Source organism: Bombus vosnesenskii, unplaced genomic scaffold, assembly GCF_011952255.1.
Source record: "Bombus vosnesenskii isolate JDL3184/JDL3185 unplaced genomic scaffold, Bvos_JDL3184-5_v1.1 scf7180000013270, whole genome shotgun sequence".
In the NCBI taxonomy this organism is placed as follows: domain Eukaryota; kingdom Metazoa; phylum Arthropoda; class Insecta; order Hymenoptera; family Apidae; genus Bombus; species Bombus vosnesenskii.
This window is the reverse complement of record NW_022882928.1, coordinates 32722-58002: the sequence shown is the minus strand read 5'-3', so window position 1 is coordinate 58002 and position 25281 is coordinate 32722. Positions and strand designations below refer to the sequence as shown.

At 42.8% G+C, this 25281-nt stretch overlaps 2 protein-coding genes across 3 annotated transcripts; one reads left to right on the top strand and one right to left on the bottom strand.

Annotated features, from left to right (window-relative positions):
- Positions 1 to 241: 241 nt before the first annotated feature.
- Positions 242 to 1655, top strand: LOC117231056 (probable phospholipid hydroperoxide glutathione peroxidase). Its single transcript, XM_033489107.1, has 3 exons — positions 242 to 424; positions 528 to 566; positions 941 to 1655. The coding sequence occupies exons 2-3, from the start codon at positions 560 to 562 to the stop codon at positions 1543 to 1545; spliced, it is 612 nt and encodes a 203-aa protein (XP_033344998.1). The 5' UTR covers positions 242 to 424; positions 528 to 559; the 3' UTR covers positions 1546 to 1655.
- A 624-nt stretch (positions 1656 to 2279) lies between these two features.
- On the bottom strand, positions 2280 to 24147 carry LOC117231046 (putative epidermal cell surface receptor). 2 transcript variants are annotated; one of them, XM_033489095.1, is made up of 13 exons: positions 23469 to 24147; positions 9955 to 10530; positions 9325 to 9618; positions 9064 to 9256; positions 8360 to 8574; positions 7918 to 8273; positions 7425 to 7692; positions 4977 to 6338; positions 4455 to 4653; positions 3404 to 3902; positions 2867 to 3227; positions 2593 to 2786; positions 2280 to 2443 (listed from the first exon to the last, which is right to left on the bottom strand). In XM_033489095.1, exons 1-13 carry the CDS (start codon positions 23581 to 23583, stop codon positions 2348 to 2350), a joined length of 4728 nt encoding a protein of 1575 aa, XP_033344986.1. In that variant the 5' UTR covers positions 23584 to 24147; the 3' UTR covers positions 2280 to 2347. The 2 variants fall into 2 exon arrangements, with proteins under 2 accessions (XP_033344986.1, XP_033344987.1); XM_033489096.1 differs by having other exon boundaries at positions 2365 to 2443; positions 2568 to 2786.
- Positions 24148 to 25281: the final 1134 nt, after the last annotated feature.

Here is a 25281-nt window from a genome sequence, read left to right as displayed (position 1 = left end):
TGTGTATGATTGTTTTAGTAGAATTAGAGATTTAAAATAATTGTGTAATTGTAATATTTTGCCGTTAATTCGTAAAAAAGCAATATATAATATGAAACAATTATAGGTGCAATATTACTACTGTCATTGATTGTTCATGGAAATCGTCTATGTTGAACTAAATATTATAGTTGCATAATATGTTCTGAGATGGATAATGAATGCAGAATAAAATTTCGTTGTTTTATTCTATTAGCATTCCAGAATCCACGATGCTGTATAGTATGTATGTATTCAAGAACAGAACTGGACAGACGTCAGTGTGTTCGTGTGTTTCAAGTTCGAGTTTCTTAAGAATTCTAGACTTTAGACAAAGGAAAGATCGACGCATTTGTGTTCAAAGCGTTGAAGAGCACGGACACTTCCATCGAACAATAGTGATAAGGTAAAGTATATTAATATTTTCAATTGTATTTTAAATATTTTTAGGATAATATTTAATACGATAATATGATAAAGATTAATAAGAAAGTTTTTTTTTATTCAAGTTTGGATACAGGATAACAACATTTGATTAAAAATGCAGAGTAAGTAGTATTGTTTTAATATCATCTTGAATATTTTGATTAGAAATAACGTTGAAGATTAACCTTTTAATGCTAATTTAATGATACTTAGTGAACATTTCGAGATATTTGATTAGGTGTTATGTAGCGTCGAAGACACAGAGTCGCGTGAAGTTGTTTATTTCCTTTTGTTTTGGCTTTTTAAGGAAGTTTGAAATCAGTTTTAATTTTAAGAAACGGTAGATATTTATTAAAAAATATATTAAGAAACGTTAACTGAACAGTGCTGTTTTTTTATAATAATTTTTACAGATAATAATCAGTGCTGTTTTTTTATAATAATTTTTTAGATTCTTTAGATAGCTTACTAATCAAGTTTCTTTCTTTTTTTGTAGAATTGGTATTTTTAACAGTTCTATGCTTTTACGGAGTGATAGCACAGAATTGCGAAGGCAATAAAGAAGAACAATGTAGTGCTACAACTTCAGCTTCTTTTAATCAAGACAAAAATTGGGAATCAGCTACTTCCATTTATGACTTTCATGCTACAGATATACATGGAAAGGAAGTTATGCTGAATAAATATCATGGGCATGTTTGTATAATTGTTAATGTTGCTAGCAACTGTGGATTTACAGATACACATTATAAAGAACTAGTACAATTGTATGAAAAGTACAGTAAGGTGGAAGGTTTAAGGATTCTAGCATTCCCATCGAATCAATTTGGTGGCCAAGAACCAGGCAATTCCACAGAAATCTTAAATTTCGTCAAAAAATATAACGTTACTTTTGATCTGTTTCAAAAAATTGATGTTAATGGAGATAATGCGCATCCGTTATGGAAATGGTTGAAGACACGGGCAGGTGGATTTATAACTGATAGCATCAAATGGAACTTCACTAAATTCATCATTAACAAAGAAGGACAAGTTGTTGCCAGACATCCACCAACTACCAGTCCTCTTGAAATGGAATCAGAATTGAAGAAGTATTTCTAAGTTCCCTTATACTATTGCTTTCTTAATTCAGTTTTAATTATCAGCAATAGTTTTGTCATATATTGTAATATTTTTGATATCCTTTGCATTATCAATAAAAATAAAAATTGTTCCTATACAATGAGATTGAATTTTTTCTTAAGATTTAAGACATTATACATATATATGAAACGATATACAAATAAATAGTTTTCTCCATAGTTTACAAACAGTTTTATTCATTTAACGTTTTAACATTTCTATACGACATAGTACACCTTATTTATTATATAGATCTCTAACAATATAAATGTAGACTGTACAAGACGCGGTTTGATCGTTGGAACCCAACGAAATTACGACTTAAGTGTTTACATTAAATAAGTAGAAAGCATATTTTTCAATCGGTAATGTATATATAGGAAAATATTACAAAACAAATCGACTTTGTTTTCGTAGCTATCTAAACGATATTTTCACTTTTTCTTAAATCGCTATCTTATCATATCAAAATGATACTTGACCCCGCTATGTACAAATTTTAATACAACGTGCGCAATTCTACTGATCGAATCATATTAAATGATCGGTGCGATGAAGGAGTTGTAACTTTCCTTTTATCAGAACTTCAAAATACGTACACGAGTATACGTACAAGTATACGTATATTATTTTTAATCATCGTAGGTACTTGGTGATGTTCGTTCTTCGTACTTCACCTTCCATTATATCGATCGTTTTTTTCAATCGAAAACCACCTTCGACGATGCCGGAAAAACCGAACGAACATATAAATAAATAAAACATAATAAATTATAGAACCTTAAATGGTTTCTTTGACGTTGCCGTTGATGGTGGCCATTTCGTGGTCCGTGTTTTTGTTCCTACCGTTCGATATCGTAACGATGTCTTCACAGGTCTGGAAATTTATAAAAGCTTGATTGCTTGTCGGCAATTGGCATTAGAACGCACGGATGACGAATGTTACGAATGACAGTAAAACTGTCCACGATTATCGTATTAAAACAATGAGAGTGAATTACCCATAGTCTCTTGTTGTAATTCTACCTTGTAGGAAGGATTGTCGTACGCCGACGTGCTTTTACGGGAAGATATGTCAGCCTTACTGCTAGTTCTCCTTTTCATGAGCATCATTAAGAGGATCAGGGTCGATAGGATAGCGAGAGATGCGACGATAGCTACCACTACCAAAGGCCCGTAATAATCGCCCTCGTGAAGGGGCAACGATGCAAGTTTCCCCGCTGAAAAATCGGAACGTTCAGTTTTACGTTAGAATCACTGTTATTTCCAGTTTTATTTAATTTTTTAATTATACGTGTACCTTGTTGCGATACCGTGGCCGGCAAAAGTACACCGGGTTTAGTAACGAAATCTTGCACGTTGCTCTTTTTTATTCTTCCGTTTGTCAGGTAAACTTCGAGCCACAAACGATACCTGGTGCCCGGCTTAAGATCGCTGATCACCGTTTTCGGATGCAAGTCGCTCTTGGCGATCTTGAACGTGCTTGTGTCTTCCTTGCCACTGTCACTTTGATAAATCGCTCGATAAATATTCACGTATTTGTCTTCCGGATAAGGTACACCGGTCCAAGTTACTTCCACACCTGTCGACTTGATCGTCTTGATCTCCACTTTCACGTCGAACGAGTATGGATTCGGCTCCATCGAGGTAGTCACTTCAATCTTCCAGGGGAATATTACGATGTTATTATTACAGGGCGATAATATTAAAAGAGAATGTACAGCGGTGAGCTTGACGCTTATGAAACTAACCTTATAGCAATTATTATGACAATTATTATTAACTTCAACCTTTTGTTTCGTAAATTTATTTAACGATTTATTTTATAAATACTCACTGTTTTCTCGTTGACCAGCTCTGTCAATTGTCCTGGGAATGGAACGAAGAGGATTCCGATCTCGTAGGCGGTCGATGGCCGAAGATTCTCGATCACGTAATTTCTCACCGCCCTGTGGATCAACGGTGTTCCGGCGTAAACCTTTGCGTCGTTCTCTTTGTATCTTAACTGAACGCCGTCGATAAATTGTGACTCGTATTCCGTGAATTGTCTCCACATCACGTTGATCCACGTGGAATTTGTCTCTGTGACATGGAGCTCAGCGTCAATCGGTATTTGAGGCGGCAGCGTTGTCGCTTCCGTACGTTTCTCCAGCGTTCTCACGCTGTAGATTTTGCTGGTGGGACTGTTGGCCAAATCCTTCAGCTTCACCGTGATCTTCACTTTGTACTCGGTAGAAGGCTTCAAATCGCCCAGCTCGAACTCGAGCTGCGGAGTTGCGATCAGGTCGTTTGGTGGCGCAAATACTTGCGACTTCCAGGTAGATACATCGAAATTTCTGCGCGATAGAAAAGGTAAGTACATATATATACATATATATATTATATAAGATGTATATATACGTATATATTTAGAACATCGCAGGGTTTAACAGCTAAACTTTGTCTGTGTGTTCTATAAGTATAGTCAAGCAAAGAATGTTATAACATAGATCATTTAAGACTCTATTAAAAAGTTACGATAAAAATACGGAATAATATCGTCTCTAATTTTATGCCATTAGATTTTTTCGTGTGCACAACATGTGTCGATGTCGTGTGATGAATTGATACAAAGAGTTGATTGATACGAAGACAATCGAGACGAAGTAAAATTGAAATAAGCTTCGTAGGATAATAAAGCTTTTATTGCTAATTTTATATCGACAGAAATCGAGTGCCAGTAGCAAATGATTATGTCGATTTTAAACCTATTTTAGTCTCGTATATCGTATTTTTATCACTTACTAACTTTTTAATAAAGCTCGGAATAACCTACGTTTATAGGAATATTTCTTATTTCTCTAATTTCTGGATAATCTTCGATTAATTTTGATACTGATATAAAGTACGTTTTATCATTGGTGTATCGCAGCTCGACGCGTCCATGAAGTCCAACTAGAACCTGTGGCACCGTGAAAACGAGTCGAACGGTGTTCTCGTCGAGAGCCTCGAGGACCTGCACGGTGACCTCGTCCGAGGAGGAAGCAACAGGGAATCCAGGAATGGCACCAGGCAATGGAAAGCCCGCTGGCACGTTGTGCTCCATACCTAGATTTCACGAACAAAGGTAGTTATTTTAATCACATTGAAACATCGTTGTATAGGCCTGACGATTCCAAGTAGCACGAATAACTCGAGCGATAAATTAATAATATCGCAAAAAATCAGTTTTGTCATCGTAAAAGTCTCTCATGACTCGTTCAGAGATTATCAGAAACCTTCGAACGCGTTCATCAAATTGGTTTTTGGTTTCCTCGAATATTTATAGGGACTCGAGACCATGTGGAACAACGAAGAAACGAAACTTAATGGCAGAAAAAGACGAATCGTTCACGAATTCCATAAAAGATTGTTGCTGAACAGGGACGAACCTGACTGGTTGGGCGTTTGTGCTGCGAACGGATGATTCAAGTGCGTGAGTCCTGAATGCGGTATATGAGCGTCAATGTGAAGCGGCAGAGTGGCGGTTGCGCCACTCGCCACGTTATGGGGTATGGCTGGCTGTCCGGGATAATGTTGGAACGGTCCAGGATTGGGATCGTGTTGCCCGATATGAGCTAAGAGTTCCTCGATCTGCTGGGGAGAGTTCGGTATGTCTGACGTGTGTATGTGATAGGTCGTCTGACCGTTTTCGTCCTTCTGTGTGTAAATATGCGGCTTTGCTGGTTTCTTTGGTCCGTTAGCTGGGACAAAGTATCCGGGCTGTATCTGATTGTTGGACGTGTGTTTCTGACTAGATATCTGTTGATGGATATCGTACAAGCCGGGGTGACCCTCAGGTGGAGCGTGTTCCAATTGAACGAGGCCTGGATGTTGAAGGTTGATCAGATGATACAGTTCCTCAGGAAGAATCTCCTGACCTGGATTTCGTTGACCCTGTTTCGGTCGACCACCCAATCCTGCCGGAGGCTTGTCGCTGGCGGAAGCTTTCTTCTTTGGATTTACCGGAACGATCACATTCGGGTCGACGTTATCCGGAGCATTGAGCGTCGAGCCTCTGTAAGGTGGACCAACCGCGGCGGAGTTGTCTAGTTGCGCGTTAAAACCATCCTGTGGAATACCCTGACCGTTGTTGGCGGTCGCGATCGTGAATCCTGGCCCCATTTCTTGCTGTGGGTTCAACGGAACGAACTGCGGTTGATCCGTCACATAGGGAACCTTTTGCACCGGTGGTAGCTTGTTGGGATTCACAGACCCAGGGATGAATTGGTGATTCTCGTTTCCATTCGCGTTTACGTTTGCGTTCATGTTCGCGCCCATCGAGGAGCCAGTCTTGTCCAAGAATTTGTCCGGAGCCAACGGGCCAGGAAAATAGTCGTCTTTATGCGGTTTCGAGATTGGCTCGACCGGTTTCTTTGCGTCCGACTTAGTCTTGATGGCCTTTTCTTTGAGACGTTCAGTTGGCGTCGAAGGTTTTTCGGTATGAGAGGGTAAATGGAACACGTTCTCTATGGTAGGATGCGTAGGCTTGTAATCGGGACTGTATGGTCCGTTGTATGGTACGGTTGGGTGTCCAGGATCCATGGGGTAGTGGAAGAGTCCATGAGTGGTGGTGTCTGTGTGCGCGTGAACGTCTTTCGAATCTTCCCACAAGGAGGAAGTCGCTGGATCCAGTTGGTGGCCGAGCCCAGCCGAATCCGACTTGTTAATCGGTCTTTTGTTATCGTCGATCGTTTGCCGATTGAACGCGTCTGTGGCTAAGGGGCCGGGAAACGCGGGCGTCGCGTTCGTTCCTGCAATGAGTAATAAAGTCGATTGTCACAGAGGTGTTCGTCGAATTGAACAGTGTCGACCAGCCGTCCGAATTCTTCATGCATATTTACAGCGAGAGGTCCGAGTATGTACAAGCGTAGCCGTACAAAGCATGCATTCGCAGTTTCTCCTTCCTGCTTCGATCGTCACTGTAAAGATTCTTTTCGTTCATTGTATCTTTTACGGGGTTTTGGGATATTTTTCTTATGTTAAGTGTAAAAGGAGAGATCTACGAAAGGCAATACATACCGAAGCTAAAGTATACTGAGATGGAATTGCAACTGTAACGAATACGAAAGAACATATGAGATGAAAGGGAGAATGTACAGTGTTTCGTTAAATTGAAAGTCTTCGTCGTTGAACGATGGAAAGTGTGAGACGTGAGGATATATTCGGGTGTATGTACATACACGTCACATTTGCACTGGAGAGTTCCAGTCAGGTCCGCATGGCGGATAAGCGTTCACCCTCTACCCATAACCAATCTAACGTCTCCTCTTCGTGATAGCAATCTCCTCGATGCCACTAACGCGTACGTTGATATCACCGCCACCAAGGAATCGAACATCAACGATTTACGGTACCGATCAAACAAATTTCTACTTTGCAAAATTACATCAGACAGATATACAGGTTGACCCATTTTCGATTACTCTATTCGATAACTTCGATCATTAATTAAACAATAACGGATTTTTACCCAAATGTGGATACATTTTTAAGTCAAGAAATAGCGCTTAAATACAGATCCGTTTTACCTCTTAAAAATTGTATCGAATATTCTTCTGCACATTGTAAACATTCTGCGAATTTTTGCGTATGTAAATTTCGCATAATCTTTCACGAGCCAGTGGATATAAAAATCCGCAGTCCAATAACTCCTTATTTAATCCAATAATTTCTTCGATTTAGAACATCCTGTATATCTGCTATTTAACGAGGAAGATCAACGCACAGGTTTGCTTAAACGATCTTCCGGTCGTTAACGCGGCCCACGGAAACGGTCGCTTTGTCAGCTCGTTTCTTTGACTATTTTCATGTTTTCCGTCACGCAAGCGCGGATTTACCTGGCGACTGGTTGGATGGATGACTGCAGCTCCACTCCAAGCAACATTCGTCACCGGGTAGATGCATTAACGCGGCCTGATAAGACGGACAAGGTAAAGTAGCAGGTGGTAGAGCCGGGACCGGTGGACAAGCCGCCTGACAGGACACGTTTCCCATCTCGCAGTAACATCGCTTCTCGCATCCGGTTACGTTTGCCGGCAGCTCGCTCCAATTGTCGTACGTGTTGCCCTCGTAATTGCACGAACCATTATTTCTGCATCGCACTTCCTACGATTATGAACATCGTCGATTCAGCGATCCTTCGTGTTATTATGTACACGCGTATCGTTCGCGTTTGCGTACGTTGACGTCTTAGAAAAGATCGACGTTGTCTCAGATATTCCTTGTACAAAATCCATTGACGTTGCATCGCGAAACTTTTTCGTTCGGATTTCCTGGGCTCTCAGCGAAATATAACGAACTTAAACGAGTTTCAGACGATCCGAGACTTACCTGAGGACAGCAGTGAGGAGGTTTCGGGACGAAATTCGGCGGCACCGTCTCCCAGTCCAAACAGTGAGGGTCTAGAACGTCGAGTCCAAAATCCGTGGGACACTCGATCGTCAAACACTCGGTTTTACCTCCTTCGGTGCAAGTGCAGAACGAGATACATTCGTCGTACCATTCCGCACCCATCTTGTACGTTTTCCCCATGTGACTACAGGAACTCTTGTCTGCCATCTTGTCCGAGATATTCGTCTTGATCACTTCCGCGGGAAGAAAAACCTGCAGCGCTGGACCAGTTCGAGTTCCATCCGTTACTCGCACGTAGTACGAGTGTGCAGGATCCAGATTCGATATGATACCCTCTACGTTCACGTATTTTCTCATTTTTACAATACCGTATCATCTATTACGACAATTACGTTCTTAAGGCTAGTCCGTATATTCTCACCTTTGTCAGGTTTCTGCTGCCTCCACACGTGATTGTTGTCGGATATCTCCACGGTCACATCCTGCGGATTCTTAGCCGATAACTTCAGCTTGATCGCCGTCGAGTTCAGTACCTTTACGTCCGTAAGGTTTACGGCCAAGTCGGTCGAGCTTTCCGGTTTGATCTCGTGATCGCCCAAGGTAACGTCGCAGAGAGTGATCGTGCAACACGCGTCTCTAAAATACAGGACAACGAAAGCTGACAGAGCGAACGAACATGTAAAACTATTGTTTAATACGTTTTCACCGAAGCAACAACGAGCAACTTTTCGCTAATGTTCCATGTTCTACGAAAAGATTGGCTGGTTGTTGTCCAACGTTTCTCCGTGTTTCTTCTTCGCCTGTCATCAGTAACGAAGGTTCGTTCCTGTTGCCTCTTCCCGTTTGTAAAGATTAAAGAAAATTAAGAAACACGCGACAGAAGCAAACGTTCCAATTCGTACAATTTGTTGACTATTTCGCAGCTAGTTGTCAGGAACAAATATCGCATTGAAATCGAAACACACTGTCGCTTTACCGATGACAGAGCGTTGGCTGAGGAAACATAGGGCGACAACAGGCGACGAAAAGTTCCAAGAAAGTTGGTTCGATGAGAACGCGTCTTAACTTCGAACCACAAATTTCAGAGCAAACTGTAGAGAAATCGGGAACGACGATTCCCCGTACCTTGGGTCGGTGAGCACGACGCAACGATCGTGTTGGTTCGTCACCGAAATCGTGTCGTTCGGAGGACATCTTTGCTGGCACTTTAAATTGCCTCCCGCTTCGCAGATGCAGACCCTGGAACAGCCATCTTCCACTCGTTGACCCCTCATTATCGTTTTGTTCCCAAAGACGCATGTTTCTTCCGGTTCGGGCGCTGCACGACAAGAACGTAAGATTCGACAAAGTAATATGATGCCTGACATTTTAACATACCGAACTCACCTGAATCGGCGGCACAGACCAAAATGGCGCAGCACGCTTCCTCGTTGACGATCTTCTCTTGACACAGCGGATCCTCGATTCCACGGTTCGCTCGAACGTACGGCGAGGAGCAAAGCGGCTTGCAGTCTACGGCTACGCCATTTTCACCGCACACGCACTTTTCCTCGCAACCCCTAACGATCTTCTCTCCGATGGTGTACGTTCGGTTTCCTTCCACGCACACGTTCACCGTTGGTAGCAGAGTCGAGGAGATATTTATGGCCGTCTCGTTGTGAGATGCCACGTATTCGCCGCCTGCGTGAAACATCAACGTTTGTTTCTTTCGTTGTTTGGAAAACGCCGGACAATGAACTTCTAATTTAACCAAAAACTAAGTCGATCAAGTCAAGATTCTTTGCGAAGTTATCAATTTTACATTATCCAGCTACCTACTTGGTACTCGACGTCTCAAAGAAAGACATCTTAGTTTCATGAATTTATTTGTCACAAGGAAATGATATAAATAGTTGTAAATCCCAAGGGAAATTTGAGGAAATAACGCTTACGATTGTCGTTCTTCTGTGCATTTTAATTTATCGATTCGATCGTTGTACGCGGAAGAGAAGACACGTTGTCCTACAGTTTTCTCACCTTCGACTTCCTTGTCATCGTCGTCCATACTGACATCACTCAGATCGGTGATGTTCGAGTGCAAGGAATTGGTCGGTTCTGGCGCCGACATATTCAAAGCTCTTCCTCTGGCCGCTGTTGTCTCCTCCACCGCGTGAACACCTTCCGTGCTACTCTCTGTGGATGAGGAATAGTCGCTGGTCGATGATTCGATCGGTATCGAGAAATTCGTTGCAGTTACGATAGGCTCGCCACGAAATAGAAAGGGTATCGTAGCTGCTACGGTTTCCATCGATCTCGTGGTCGCTTCTTCGACCGATATCGACGACGACGACGACGACGACGACGACGACATCGGCATCGTCGTCACGGTGGTCGCGGCGTCGTTGCTTTCGCCGCGTTTCAATTCATCGTCCTTGAAGGTTTTCTGGTATTTTTGCTCGGTCTTGACCTTGAAGTCAATCGGCTTCTTCTTAGGCTCGATGGTGGTCTTGGAGTCCTGTTCTTTGCTCGGGTACTCCGATTTGCGGTCGATCGTTTCATTCCTCGCGTCACCGTGTAGCGGTTCTACTGCTGGTATCTCCTCGATAACGGCGCCTGAAAATTCGATGAATGCTCCTTATAAAATACGTTCGAGATCAATTTTAGTTTCGAGTTTCGAGATCTTGTAATTACAATTTGTATTTCGATAAATTCATAGTTCTAATTGTGGAATCTGTTTAATTTCACTTTATTTCCTTTACTCGATTAAAAAATCAGTGGCTCTTGTTTTTTATACTTCAAGCATTGTGTTCTACGATCGTTATCCGAGAATTGCTCGATAATGACCCAGATACCGAATATTCGATCACCGAGATCGAGACATATCGCATGGTTCGACGTTTAGGATTCAGAAATGATCTGTCGTTAAGTATGAGATTAAATTCGTTATCGTTCGGTAGTCAGTTACAGACCAACAAGTTGTAATTTATATCGTCGTTACAGTTGTGACTTCGATTATATCTCGTGGCACGTTATCCAAATTTCCTTTCATACGTTCTTTTCTTATTCTAAATACGTACACAGCATTGGAATATCAGTTTGGCTGTCGAACGTACCGATACTCATCGAATCGAATCGTTGCGTTTTAAGATCATCGAAATCATCGAGCAGCTCCGTAGCGCGTTTTGTAACAGCGATATATATCGACCTCGTCCATTACACGCTCGCGTTACTTTCTCCTCACTGACATGTATCTTCTGTGCTATCCATCTCAGCATAACGAACTCTGTACTACTATTATTATTACAATTATCATTATATACAGGGCGTACCGAACTTCCCGAGACTAGGATTACTTAACTGGACTCTATGAAACACTCGACGTACACGATCTCGTAAGAATGTTACATCTGCAGATCAAAGAGAAGAGACGGCGCAACATACGTTTGTTTTGCAACTACGCCGCGTTCATCCAAAGAACCTCGTCGCTGCTTCTTTTTATCTATGCCCATCGACTACGCGTCACGCTTCCATCATTTCGTCATAAAGATTTTTAAAAGTCAATACACTACAATACACTATAGTCGCGAGATCATCGACCTCCTAAATTACAAACGCGGAGGTGAGTCGAATTTATGACACTTTCAAGCGTTTTCGCTTCCTTATCTTAACTCTACTGCGATTATAGAATTCTGATCTTCTTCTTACTTTAGTAGACGAGAAAGATCTTCAACAATTAAGTTATCAAGAAAATTAGATAAAATTATATTTAAGAAGATATTTCACAAAATATTAGAAAATCACGGATATCAAAGACAACCGTCCCATATTTCGCTTAAGTTTGAGCTACTTCTCGCGATTAAAAAGAATTTACGCTTACGTTAAAAATGAACGTAGCAGGGTCGAAGCTGAGCGGTGACAGAAACCTGAACGACAGTTTCGAACGCTCGAGGTATCGCGTTTCCTAGCTGTTGTATCCGAATGCTATTAGAAGAATCGCGAGAAGAGAGAAGCGGAGAATCGCCGTTTTCATGGATGTTTCGCAACGGCATAGATTCATCAGCGATATTATGACGAGGCAGAAACTTTCCATCCGGGGCTGAAAACGCGCACGGGATGCGCTGTTACGTCAAACAAGCTGGCCGATCTCGTCGTTCCCATCCACCGTTTCTTTCGCCGATTTACCCGCGGTCGAGATCGAGTTTTTGCCCTGCAACGAATGGTCAAACCGTGCAAAACTAACGTAACAGTATCGCGAGCCGTTTCTGCGAATCGACCGCGTCGATCGTTTAGATCGTTAGAGGTTCGCATTTAGGTCGCAGATGTGTACGGCGTCGCGTATTTTCCAACTTTGCAAGTTTCGATTCAGACGGAACGACTATTGTTTCTTCGGATTCTTAGTTCGTCGAGGAATCTTCACGATGGACACTTTAAAAGCGGATGTTTCGACCGGTTGAGAGTGGGAAGACGCGTCGATTGGTCGGTTCCTATCGAAAGTCGGACCAGGCCATGACTTTTATCGCATGAATGGGGAACCGTAACGGTGCGACCGGTTCACACGAGGCCACTGCTCGTCATCGGGATCCACCTGACGTCGGTGGCCGGTCGCTTCGAACACAGCGTGTAACGATTTTACGCGTAAGTAGGTGATGGTCTCCTTTTCCGCCCGGACGCATACATATGCATCGACGCTGGCCGAAAGAAGGACCCAGTACCCTTCGTGTCGCGTTCCTTTCGTTACCTGCTGCTCTTCCAATGGAATTTTTCCGTGCACAGAGTGAGAAGGTTTAAGAAAGATATTTTATGTTCCATTAAAAAAAATTTCACCATACGTGTTCCAGCAAGCAGTACAATTTTGTCCCCTGGAGTCTCTTCATACGATCATTCAGGTGTTTCCATTAAAATGTTCCACCTTGTATGTTTAAAGATAGATTTTCACGTTGTATATTAATTTTCTGCTAAATATATGTACTACTCTATTTTTATTGTTATGAAAGTCACACTTTTTCGAGTCGTGGAAACGTATCGCGACAGAAAATAGAGTTCTAACTGAATTAACGAGGAGACCAAAGAAACGATAATTTTAATAGTTGAAACGCGTGATTAAATTTAAACTGTCAACCTTTGACTTACATTGCTGCGATCTTTAGCCTGTCATTTTTTATAAAAAGCTTCTCCGAGAAGAAAGGAGGAAACGTGGAAACCTTTCGAAGCCCGTGTTGCGTGTGCTCACAACGATCTAACTGCATCCTGCGCCAAGTGTTTCAATTCGAGATCGTAGCCGCGAGATTATTTTCGAGAGCATATTTTATAGTTTCTAATACAATCTGGACTAATTATTAACGCTTAATTTAATCGCACGATGATCGAACACTGATGCTGCATTGCTTGAAAAATCCTGTTTCTCGGATGAAAAAGATCCACTGCACCCAAGGACGTCCAGTGCAACGATACTTCACAACCGATCACTCGATGAATGTCGTTGCATCATTCGAAGAGAACTGTGGCCGAAGAGTTACGGTATACGTATTCTCCTAACTTTTGGTAATCGTGATTCGTTTCAAATACGCAAATATATGCCAAACGCGTTGTTTCTCGTTCCAATGAATAAATTGATGCATCACAGTCTTTCGTCCCTTCTCATACAGTACTTAAAGCAGATTTTACCAATGCTTTCGGCAAACTTTTACGTTTTACTTTTCTCCTAACAGATAATCGTTCGATTCTCACGAGATTTAGGTCGGCATACCTCTTCGAACATAACGGAAGATCGCTTCGAGAACGTTCTACCATCCAATGAAAATGGAGAACAGCTGGTTTGGACGTTATTATCGAGAAATCTGCTTCCGTTTGCGAGGAACGATTCGGTTTCGACCCCGATGAGGCCGCGGGACAAGAAAGCTGGCCGTGGAACGCGGAATTACTCATCGCGCATTAAGAGGATCTTCACTCGGCTTCCTCGTTGCCGGAAGTCGCGCGTCGTCCGTGAACCCAAGCCAAGAACGAAGCGTTCGACCGCGTTTAATTGTTAACCGCGCGCTCGACTTTCTTAAACGCGATTACGTAATTGAACTTGAAGAAGAAAACGCTCCATTTACAATCTTTGTTCGTAATTTTCTTTCTGCGTACTTTCCTGTTCAATCACCTCTGACTGAACTCGTCTTTGAAATCGTGAAACGTAGCTACCGAAGTTAGGAAAATTGGTCAGTGTCTCGTCACGAGTAATGTCGTTATCAGGTATATTTGCCAGCGTCCCGACATGTTTATCATCGTAAATGAGGTGTTGGTGGTTTCAATTTCGTGCAGGCTAATCGCGTTAACGCTCGAGGTATCCTCTGCTCGCAGTCACGGCGCGAATTTCGTTCCGGTTCTGCGTTCACGGAACCCTCGCGATCATAATCCAACGAGCAAAGAAACTCCTGGAGCAGCTTCTGTCGTTCCTCCCGAAGACCTTGAACCGCGCTGCTTCTCCGTAGAAGAACAACCATTAGCGTAGCCTAGGTCGAAACAGACGCAATCACGGTGGAAGAGGAGAGGAGAGCGTTTGAATTTTTCTCGAGCAAAGTTCAAATTGAACGGAATGTAAGAAAGTTTAGGCGATCGAGACCAGAAAAGAAATCTCTGTAAAACGTACTCGTTCCTTTGCGAAACACTCGGCGAAAAACTTATCTCTTCTACGTATAAAGTAGACTTCCAGGAAAAAGAGAAATTAAAAGTATTTCGAGTTTGAAAACGACTAATTGGTAGAAACACGAGGCAGCAACTTCGCTCCTTCATATTTCATGAGCAGAATCTGGATTTTTATGCAATCTCATGTGTTTATCAATTATAACTAGATTCCACATGTTTATGTAATTTTATATATTTATGGACAACGAAGTGGAACCAAGATAGAATATTATTTTACCCAACCAAGTGTCATAACGAATACTTCGGCTCGGATAAATTTTAAACTTTTTTAAATATCTCAGAAATGGATAACTAAAGAAATGAAGATCAAATAGAGATTCGTTTCGTCCTGCTAAATATCATCGAGTACTTCGCACGTTTCTGCACGTTACGCGCGTTCTACATACACGTATGTGCGCTCTTACGTTCTTTAATATTCCGTAAGTGCATAAATATCCGTAGTCTATTTGCGAGTGTTCTCTGTGGGAAACGAAGAAAAAGATTGGAAAAAAAAAGAAGGGAAACGAAACTGGATGGAAACAGCCAGAAGGTAAAAAGACGAGGGGAAAGGGGGAAGTTAAAATAGTCGGTCACCGAGCGTGCCTTTGACCATACGGTATTCTATCCTACTTGCTACTCGCTGCACAATCATTATTTCGTTCCATACATCACGTTTCGTCGGTCCACTTCTTTTTCATTTTTTAACGACCGATAAGTCGTTAATGAATACCTTTCGGTAGAAATCAAATTTTCATCTCTGCTTGCAAACGTAACAAAATAGACAGAGGTTTGTTTCATTAAGTTCGACACGTTCTTCTTATATTGCTTTTAGTTCCAGTCTCGGCCTCTTCTATGAATTCTTCTAATTCTCGTTATTAATCATCGCTGGAGAGAGAAACGCTAGAGAATAATTCATAAGAGAAAATTCGAGGATAGAATTTCATGGGGAGATGGGACTCTGTCAATCATGTGCACAGTGGCAAAAGTGTTTTCGAATAAACGGAGGTCTGCACGCGCTACTTGCTCGACGGTGGTTTTGCTTCGTACGTTGCATTTCACTTGCCAACTCGCCGGACTTTTCCAGGCGACTTTTACGTTCTGCACGCGACTCCGCGAACGCTGGCTGCTCCCTCGCCTCTCGATCGATGCCGCTTTAACGTTTTTAGCGAACTAAAAGATCGTTCGATTCTTATTTTCAATATGTTAAACGATTCTCGAACTTTCCATGTTTCATTCTCGTTTCAGTTTCAACCGGGGAAAGGACTTTTAATGTCTTGAGGAATTGCTTATCGGTGTAATTGAAATGAGAAATTACCCGTATCGATAACGTTTCGATAATTTCACGTTTCTAAGATTCTTCCATAAATTGTTCTCGAAATTGGAAGACAATTATCTAGAAAATTACGATTTGATTAAAAACGAATGAAAAGAGGCGCGGTGCAGTTAAATCCGCCGGAAACTAAAGATTTAATTCGATAAAAAATGTAGAAACAGATTCAGATCGAGGTCGTCGATCCCTTGTTGCGTGATTATCGAGTTTATCACTTGCTGCAGGCCGAGATATTCCACCGCAGCGAGCGGTTTACGATCCTTGTGCTCGCTTTTGTGCTCCAGTTGATCGACGCGCAATTAATCGATTCCACGGTTCGTCGACCGCACCGCCTACGACTGAGGAAACGTAAATTTTCACCATCAGCGATCTCTTTCAAATTATTTTTAATATTTCACTTTCGACGATTGTAATGATATCGACAATTTGGATCGTCTGCATCTGCCGGGATCTCGTCAAATCTGTCGTTTGCTGTAGCAAAAATCGAACTGATGTTATTCTTTTCGTCATGGATTATTTCAAAAGGCGTAATCGATATCACAGTGGTCAAAGTCACCGGTCGATTGCCGGATTTTTGCTCGGTAGCATACCTATCCTAGAACCTGTCTTGCCGGAATGTCGAGGAAAAAATGCCACTTTTAGTCTTTGTGTTGCATTTAGTGTAACTCTGAGGTATATGAAAAACAGGAGGCTGGCATTTCAAAGGCGGTAGCTACGCCTTGAGAAGGAATTCGTACATTCGGACAGGTGTGGTACGATATTCTAAACGACAGATAAATTTAGCCAGAATTTTTCCCGCAGAAATTCGAGCAATTTACCCTGCAATTCTCATAGCCTGGACCGTAAAGAGAAATTTTGTCGATTTCTATCCTTATCGGAACTCAATGGAACTCAAAATCCTTTCAGTTACACTGTACATTATCTGTACTACATTTATTACCATTATTGTTATTATTATTGTGTATACTAAACTATATATATATATATCAATTATAAACTATATATTTACTGGAATACGTAAGAAACTATGTTACTTGAACGAATTGTATCTCGCCAGTATTTCAGAGTTTCGCAATCTGGATGAGCTGCGCTGCGTTCGATCGTACCCATTGTCTACGTTTTCTTTTTCTGCTGGTATCGAATCTCGCGCAAATGTCGAGACTCGTGCACAACTAACTGTTTCAATCTCGAGGAAGTAATTGAAGAAATCACGATACCGGAATGCGAAAGGCAAATCGTATTGTCATCGACACGGAATTCGCAGTCGGCGTGTTATTTACTTGTCACCGCGTCGCTAAGTGATGGAGGACTTGGTGGCTGAAAGTCGTCGAAAGAGGATCCATAGAACTTCGCGATGAGACTTTAGTTCTGCTTATATTACTCGCTCCTTTTTGTTCAACGATTTTTATAGAGAAACACAGTCTTTTCCTTTCGTGGAATCTGCTAAGATAAAGCAACTGCTTAGACACACGTGTATGTAATCTTTTGCGCGTGTTCACACGAGACACGTTGAAATACTTTATTAAATAAACTTTCTAAGAGCATAGGCTTCTATTAAAGGAATCACATAGCTGTTCAACTCGGTAGCAATTTCGAGATGGAAGACTTTTGGTAAGGCTATTAAATTTCCTCGGCTACTTTCTAAGCTGTTCCTCTGTTAAACTAGTAAAGAAAGAATTAGTTCGAAAGCAGCCGAGGGTCGATTCTTCTGGACGAAGAATCATGAAATCGATCGTGCGCCCATGTGTTTATACATACACATATATTTAGTGGATGTTTTTCTCTAAGAATGAAACAAATCATCGCGTCTACTTCAACTTCGATTGGATTTTGTGTTGTCATTTTGACAAATTCTATCAAATTCATGGTCGAAAGAAGTTAGAAAGTAATTTTTGTCACCGCTTATACTTGATGATAGCCTGAACCATACTGCTCCGAGATGTTTTACTATTTTGTTGATATCTTATTTTTCTTTTATTATCGAACGTAGAAAGCAAGCGAAATTAACTCGTTTCAGCTATTATGGAATTTCTAAATTTCTCCAGAAAAATCTCGACTTTTTCCACAAAAAAAAAAAAAAAAAATCTTCCCCAATTAGAAACATCAAACTGTCGGTATTATCTGTAGCCTCAATTACTTTTCACGCTATTGGAACTCGAAAGCGATTCATCGAGTAAATATCCAATTACATCTTTCGCTGTTCCGCGTTAAATCGTGCTAACTTCTGTTAACCTAAAAGAGGAATTGGCTTAAAAAAAGAAACAGAGGAACGTCTTTCCTTCTACATAGGTTTGCGTTGTACTGTGCTTTCACTCCGTTGCTTCGAGATGCCCCGCCCTTCCTGTTAGCACGACGAATAATCGCAAAGGTTGAATAATAGGATCGAGCGCAAGTGTTTTGTGACGCAATCAGTTTGGCAAGCCCGTTTGGCGTCTCGTTTGAGAATATATAATCATTTGTAATATATTTCGAAACTTTTACAGGTCGAATAATAAATCGCGAGTCACGCACCTCTCGTTGATCGTTCTTACGCAGGTTGTCCTTCTCCGCACGACGTCATCGCCGACCGTAACCTATTTTTGTTTTTCTAATTCATTTAGAATTCTTTCAGAAGTAGAAACTCGCGTCCGTCTTCCTAAGAAGCCACGTTTTCCATTGAACAGGGATTGCGAAATTGAAAAACCAATCTATGTTGGAACGATCGTTCTTATCCGGGCATCGAAGTCACCAAGCGCCGGTTAGCCAGGTTTCCGTTAGAAACGCGTTTTTATCACCTCGATGACAGCTGCGTTATCTCACGCGCCTAATTAAATAAATATCTGTAATGCGTTCTTCTGGCCTTTAAGATATGCAACTAGGTATTTTACGATAACGATTTAATTGCGTTAACGACGTTCAATTGAAAATCGATGCGATTTATCGCGCAGAAGTTCGAAAATGAAATACAAGGATCGCGTCGACTGAAGCGTGTCTGACAGGACACGGACAGGACAGAAACGGAGTCTAAATCTATTCAGAGGCTATGTTAACCACGGATACAGACACCTCGCGTTTTTCACAGCTATCTTTTCCACGAGCAGCGTATAATACGGACGCTCGCGTGAGAGCAACTTGAGTAATCGTCCACTGGCTTCTCTGTTAGATTCGTTCACCCAAGAACCGACGTGTTTGCATAGAAGAGCGAACGATCTTTACCTTCGTGGTTCACGCGATGCGTCGTTGGAAGGAATCGCGAACGCACGAGGAGAGAGTCACGAGACGGTCGTTGGTTATGGGACGACAGTTTCTATCGGTTTACTTTTTCCCTTGAGCAGCACTTGTCCTGTCTCATTGTTCTCGCGTGGCCGAGAATAGGGCAAGAAAGTTGTTCGGGGGAAAGTTGGGTGAACAGGTTGGAAAATCGAACGCTTTGGGCAAATAGAGAGACGGTGCACCGCGATAACGTAATTAACGTGCCCCACGGGGCATCAGTGTCCAGCGACCATTAGGTGAAAGTCGTTAACCGGGGAACAATGAGGCGGGAAACGCTACGATTCGGACTTAATTATTGCAATTACGAGGAACAACGATCTTTCTTGTTTCATCTTGCGCATAGTGGCCGAGATCTTCGCATCTCGACGAGGAAGAGAAATATTTGAAACGATCCGGCAAGTTCGTCCGCCTTCTCTCAGCCTATCCCGGTCATTGTTTTTCGAGCACCGATGAACAGGTTATGCGGATGACCGGGGGTTAGCGTCGCCAGGTTGTTTGCCGTAACAAAGATATCAAGGGGACTAGGCTCGCGTTAAGAATATAAAGGAGGAGGGAATACGTTCACTCGCATATTTATAGTACCGTTAACCAGGTTACTTCGCCAAGTACAGCGACCGCTTACGAGACTTTGGAGAAGCTCGTTAGTCTGCTGTGCAGTAACTTCATCCTAGTACTCGCTTGTTTTCTTCGTGGCGTGTTTTACACGTGTACGACTTTTACTGCGATCCATGTAACCGAGTATCCATGTAACATTACGTCGGTATGAATGTTCTAGCGATTAGCCGATGTTTGCGGAGCACATCGTGTCCCGAATCGCAAAGCCTCCACCGAAACAAAACTTGCTGTTCCTTGAAAAAGTGGCCGCTCGTTGCCGAATATTGCTTCAACGTAGACAAAATGTTTCTGTAAGTTGCTGTTAGTTAGTTCAATTGTCTGGGAAGGTTTAGCAGAAACGAGACGCGGCAAAAGCTCGCTCCACGTCGCTTCAGTGAAGACGAAGCTGAACGCGAATATTTCTTAACGATACTTTTCACCGTTGCACCCGTTATAGCGTTGTGTTTGACCGTTTGACCAGACACACCGAAACGTTCCTTTCTCCAGTAGGCAGCTGGCGAAGTTAGGATTATTTCGTGGGAAGAATTATTGCTCGGGTGTCAAGCGTGAACGGCGGCCAACGCAGCAGATCGCGTTCACGCAGAAATTAATACAGATCGGTTCCTCGACCGTGTAACGGTATCGGAAAAAAAAGAAGAAAGAAAAAAAGAAACGTAGAACGAAGCACGTTTGATTCTTCGTCGATCTAATCGGGTTACGCGTTTCTCGATACAAGGTAATCGAGTAAGACGGTCACCGTTGCGAACGACAGTGATCGAAGAGTTGTGTACGAACCAGATCGTTTCGTTCGATCGTTACACACGCGAACGCGTGAAATGGGAACGATTCTCGCGTGGGACCAACCGCGGAACATGAAATAGAAAGTCGTTGGCGTTACGCGAATTGAAAAAGATTATACGTATCACAGAGGCGTAATCGTCGTTTAATTAGCCTCTCCCCGCTAGAGAAGACGTTTAACTGGCCGGAGAACTTTTCCAAGATGGTGCAATGCGCATGTACGTGCTCGAATCCTCTCGCACGCCTTTCCAACCGAACCGAAGGACAAGCTTCTGCGATTACCTAGTTTGGCATGCAATTAAAAATCTTCCGTTCTCGCTTTACCGGTCAGGACGAGTGTGGTCGTGGGCGTAATTCAGATCACACACCTGCATTTTCGTCTCTATGCCCTTAATCCACCAAGTATCTCTATAGCCGTAATAACTTCAACGTTAGATAATCAACGTATTAAGAATCTGTTTGCACGCGTTAACACCCGAATTCTTCCGTGTTTCTGTTCTATAATAAATTACTTAATCACCGCTGTTCCGTTGTTAGGCGCGAAATCTTCGACTTGAATGAACAATCGTCGCTCGCTGCATCGGGATAACCCAGATACCGCGTGAAATTCGTCGTTCATTGTTTCCTCAATAATCTCGTACACTGTGCGATCACAGGCAGTCAGAAGCCGCGTTGAGGCACGTAGAAAAAAGACGGAGGATTTGGTCGACGAAGAAAGAGAGACGACGGGAAAGGGACTTGGGAGAAAGGTGGCTACACGAAATTCCATTCTGATCGGATCGGGTCTGTCCGAGATCTAGCAAGCGAGTCGAAATTAACGAGACTAGAGGACGTTTTGTTCGCTCTCGTTATCAATCCGCTAGTCGAGTGATCCTTGGACAATTTGCTCCGAAACATTTGTAATTACAGAATTAAAATCGAATAAAGACAAATTAATTGAAATTGGATTGGAAATGAAAGTATGATACAATATGTTTTTAATGGAAAAGGTACGACACATTCAAAGACAGCAGGTCTATAAATAAAGAAATTGTTACGTCAAACAGATCAACGATTCGAACGACGAGCTAACTGAAACTCCTTGGCTAACAAGTTAAACCCGTGACCGTAGTTAATCACCGCGCTTGGCTGTTGACGAAACTATTTTCGGCTGAAGAGCTCGGTTGAATCATGTTTACCTGCCCACTGTTTCAGCTGTTCCATTCGTATGCATGACAGGCATCTCCGTTGGCGATCGAGAGAACGATAACTTGGAAAGTCAACAGCTTCGAAGCCTGTAAATTTTCTTCGTTAGGAAGAAACACGAAACGAAATTCTGCGGAATTCGTCCGATTTCGGTTCACCGCAACGCGACATCCAGCGATCGACGCCGTCCGTCATCGTCAAAATGATTTTCGGCGACTTTTCGCCGTTTCTAATTTGACCGTGTGTTCTCGCCTTTCCTCGCGCGCCGCTGTCGATCCGCTCGACTTTATTTTTTCCAAGGCCGTTCGTGGACACGAATACGTGTCGACCAGTTTGCCAACTGGATTCAACACTACCGTTAACGCGTCTCGAGTCTCTGCTCCTCGCACTATACACCGCCACGAGTCTGTTTACCTTCTCGATCGACCCACAGGACTGCCACGAGGAACACGTGCCGCCATTGAATGGATTTAGGCGCGCCACTTTCAGTTGTAATTGCAATTTCGATTCTCTGTGGCTTTTAATATTCGTCGATTGATCGGTTCAGGTTGACACGATGCACAGTTTCCGATCATCGAGTTAGTGCCACGCGAAACTTTCGTATTGTTCGTTCTTCCAAGAAAATTAAAAGGGGCGCGTGCGAACTGTCTAATAGCAACATTTATCGACGTAAGAGTCGCGAGTGGAAAATCAAGTAATCGCTATATGTTCGATGAGAATTTGAAGAGTCAAGTAGAATTTGTTATTTACCTGACAGTAATCTGTGTATCATGCGTTTTTAATTCGATAGCCAGGAGTTGTAGATGCGATACCGACTAACTCTGATTTCTGAAACTTTGTGGAGCCATTCTTCGATTTATTTAAATATTCTGTACTTGTTACAGAGAAATGCCAACCGGTTTTGCGTTTCGCAACGTCGATGTCAATCTTTCCCAGCGGATAGCGCAACGAATTCGAGCAACGAATTTAATCGACTATTCGCTACCAGATCGGTTTCGAAATGAGTCCTTAACCGAGTAGAAGTCCCGGATGTGGAACCGAGACGATGTCGCGCGATTTCCATCGACAGCAATCGCGTATCGGTCGATATTCGTGTTAGTGGGCGACCTGGACGTCAGGCGATTTCTCGAACCGATCTTCCTCCATCATCGGCGAAATCTGTTTTCCCTTTTGGGAAAACACGTTCGAAGAAAAGCAGCTTCTTCGTAGAACTATCGCGTGTCTGCTTCTTTTTACGATTTTATTCGCGAGGATGACATCAGTTCTCGAACGAGGACGTGATAGAATTTTTCGCCAGTTTCACGCGGTATACCGTTACGATCACGTCGCTTCGTGGCGATGCTCTCTTATGGTTGCGTTTCACGTCTGCTTTCAGGGTGTCGATGTTCCGTTACGTAACGACCTTTTGCTTATCGCCTCTTTTTATCAGGTCAATTACTTGCTCGATTCCATCAGATCGACCAAACTGTCCAAGATCGGCCAAACATTTCTATATTGGCACGTTCACCAACGATCTGCCATCGAATGTTTGCTAGAAAACACTCGAGATTTTTCCTATCGAAGTGTGAAACGCGGCGCGCGTTTTACCTGGGAAAGACACGAGCGTCGCGGGAAAAAGCGCGAGGCGAATCGCAAGCAATCGAGACTCCGGCGCAGGTCGACAAGAAAGCGCGCGACGAATCGCGGAGGAAAAACACAGCGATGGGAAAAACCAGCCAAAACTCACCAGTGGTGGTTTGAATCGGTGTCTCGACGTCAGCAGCCGACGACAATGCGACGACCCCGCCTATCAGGCAAAGTCCTGCGATCGCGCGCAGAAAACATCTTTCCTGGATACGCATCCTACCGCATTCTTCTGTTACGGTTCCTCGGAAACGCTGTTGAAACACCAACCGTGCACTCACAGGCTAATTTGTCATACGATCAAACCGTAGGTAAACGAAACAAAACTCGAACAAACGCACAAAGACAGCAAGCCTTTTAAATGCCAAACGATCGAAGATAGACTGTCCTTTCTTCTTTGTCTTTCACGAATTATCGGCGAATAGACGACTTTATTTAGCTTAATAGCGAACGGTCAAAGCCTTCTTACGAGTTGTTGCAGCTCGAAGAGGGTAACAACACAAACGAGGTACGCGCGGTTCGGTTCACTCGGTTCACTGGTTTGTTGCTGGTCGGTTCGGTCGCGATCCGTGCCGAGGCCGGAGGTGAAGTGCACCGGTGAGCGGGATCTACCTCCTCCTTGCCGGTGTTGGCGTTGTTGCCTCGCTTACCTTTCATTCCTCCTCTCCGGCCAGCCGGAGAATTCTCCACGCTTACCTTGCTACAGGCTCGCCACGCGATTCTACAGGCTGTTCCCGGAAAGCTGGACGATATCGACGCCTTCGATTCGCCTTCGATTCGCCTTCGATTCACCTTCCACTTGCCTTCCACTTGTCTTCCACTCGCCTTCCACTCGCGTCGCTAACACTCGTTCCGGGGGAAGATCGATTCCTGTGGGACAGACGGCTTCCTGTTATGCTTATTTCCCCTTCTGTTTTGATCGTGGCTTCCTTGGAGATTTCTACCGAGGGTTGGTTGTAACCCAAAACGGTTGCCTTCAATGAGATTTCGCTTGGATTGAGAACGACTATTTATGCATCTTGTTGGACTAAACAAACTTACGGATTAAGATGTTTACAAAAAGTGCAGTCAAATATCGGCCATCAGTCGATAGTTTGGAGGAAATTACTTTTAATTAGGTTTGGTTCTGTTCGTAGCAATTCGTATTCCCGCTATCGTCGAAAAAATCGGGTACGATACGAGGATTATTATAGCGGAGTATTGAAATAATATCGCGCAATGTTATACGTAATAATTACATGTTATATATTGTGTAATAACGTTATTCCGATATTATATTTTATATTATATATTTACAATTTTGCATGGAATAATTGTATTTTATAAACACGTATTCGCTATCGGAATATACCGGTTTTACCCTTGCGAGAAATGTTCCGTGAAGTTTCTTTGATCCTGTTGCAACGCGCTAGGTCAATCGTCCTCGCGTTGATCGCTGAATCGCGTAATTGCTGCCTTCTTATTGCTTAGCGAGACGACAGAAAAACGTGCGTGGCACGAATCGAAGGACAAGCGGCGCGATGTTCCACGGCCAAAGCGGCGAAATCGAAAGTAAATTGTCCGCTGTCGCGTATTTTCATCGTTGATCGATCGTCACTTCGCTGGCCGAATAAAATGTTGCGTGCTACGTTACAATGTAATTTTAGAAACAGTTTCACCTTACAAAACAACGCGACGATACGATCAGAGACAATCGCGAACGCTCTTTCTCCTCCCAGAAACTTTCCTACTTTTTTTTTTTTACGAACCAATTAACACACAATTGTTCGAGCTGCACTGCGATGAGCACACGCCTTGGAATTACCAGCCGATGCAACGTAACACCTCGTTAAATGCATTTGGAATTCGTTTCACGGACTCGTCACACGTCGATCCCGTTTTTTTATGCCGTTCCCGTAGGACAGATATATGTGTTT

What these genes read in the sequence shown, in the direction of transcription:
- LOC117231046 (XM_033489095.1), bottom strand. Translation starts at nt 23,583, where the DNA reads ATGCGTATCCAGGAAAGATGTTTTCTGCGCGCGATCGCAGGACTTTGC. An exon ending in CGATACACCAATGATAAAAC is followed by an intron (nt 3,903 to 4,454) that starts GTACTTTATATC and finishes TCTATCGCGCAG; the next exon opens with AAATTTCGATGTATCTACCT. An exon ending in ACGACAATCCTTCCTACAAG is followed by an intron (nt 2,444 to 2,592) that starts GTAGAATTACAA and finishes ATAAATTTCCAG; the next exon opens with ACCTGTGAAGACATCGTTAC.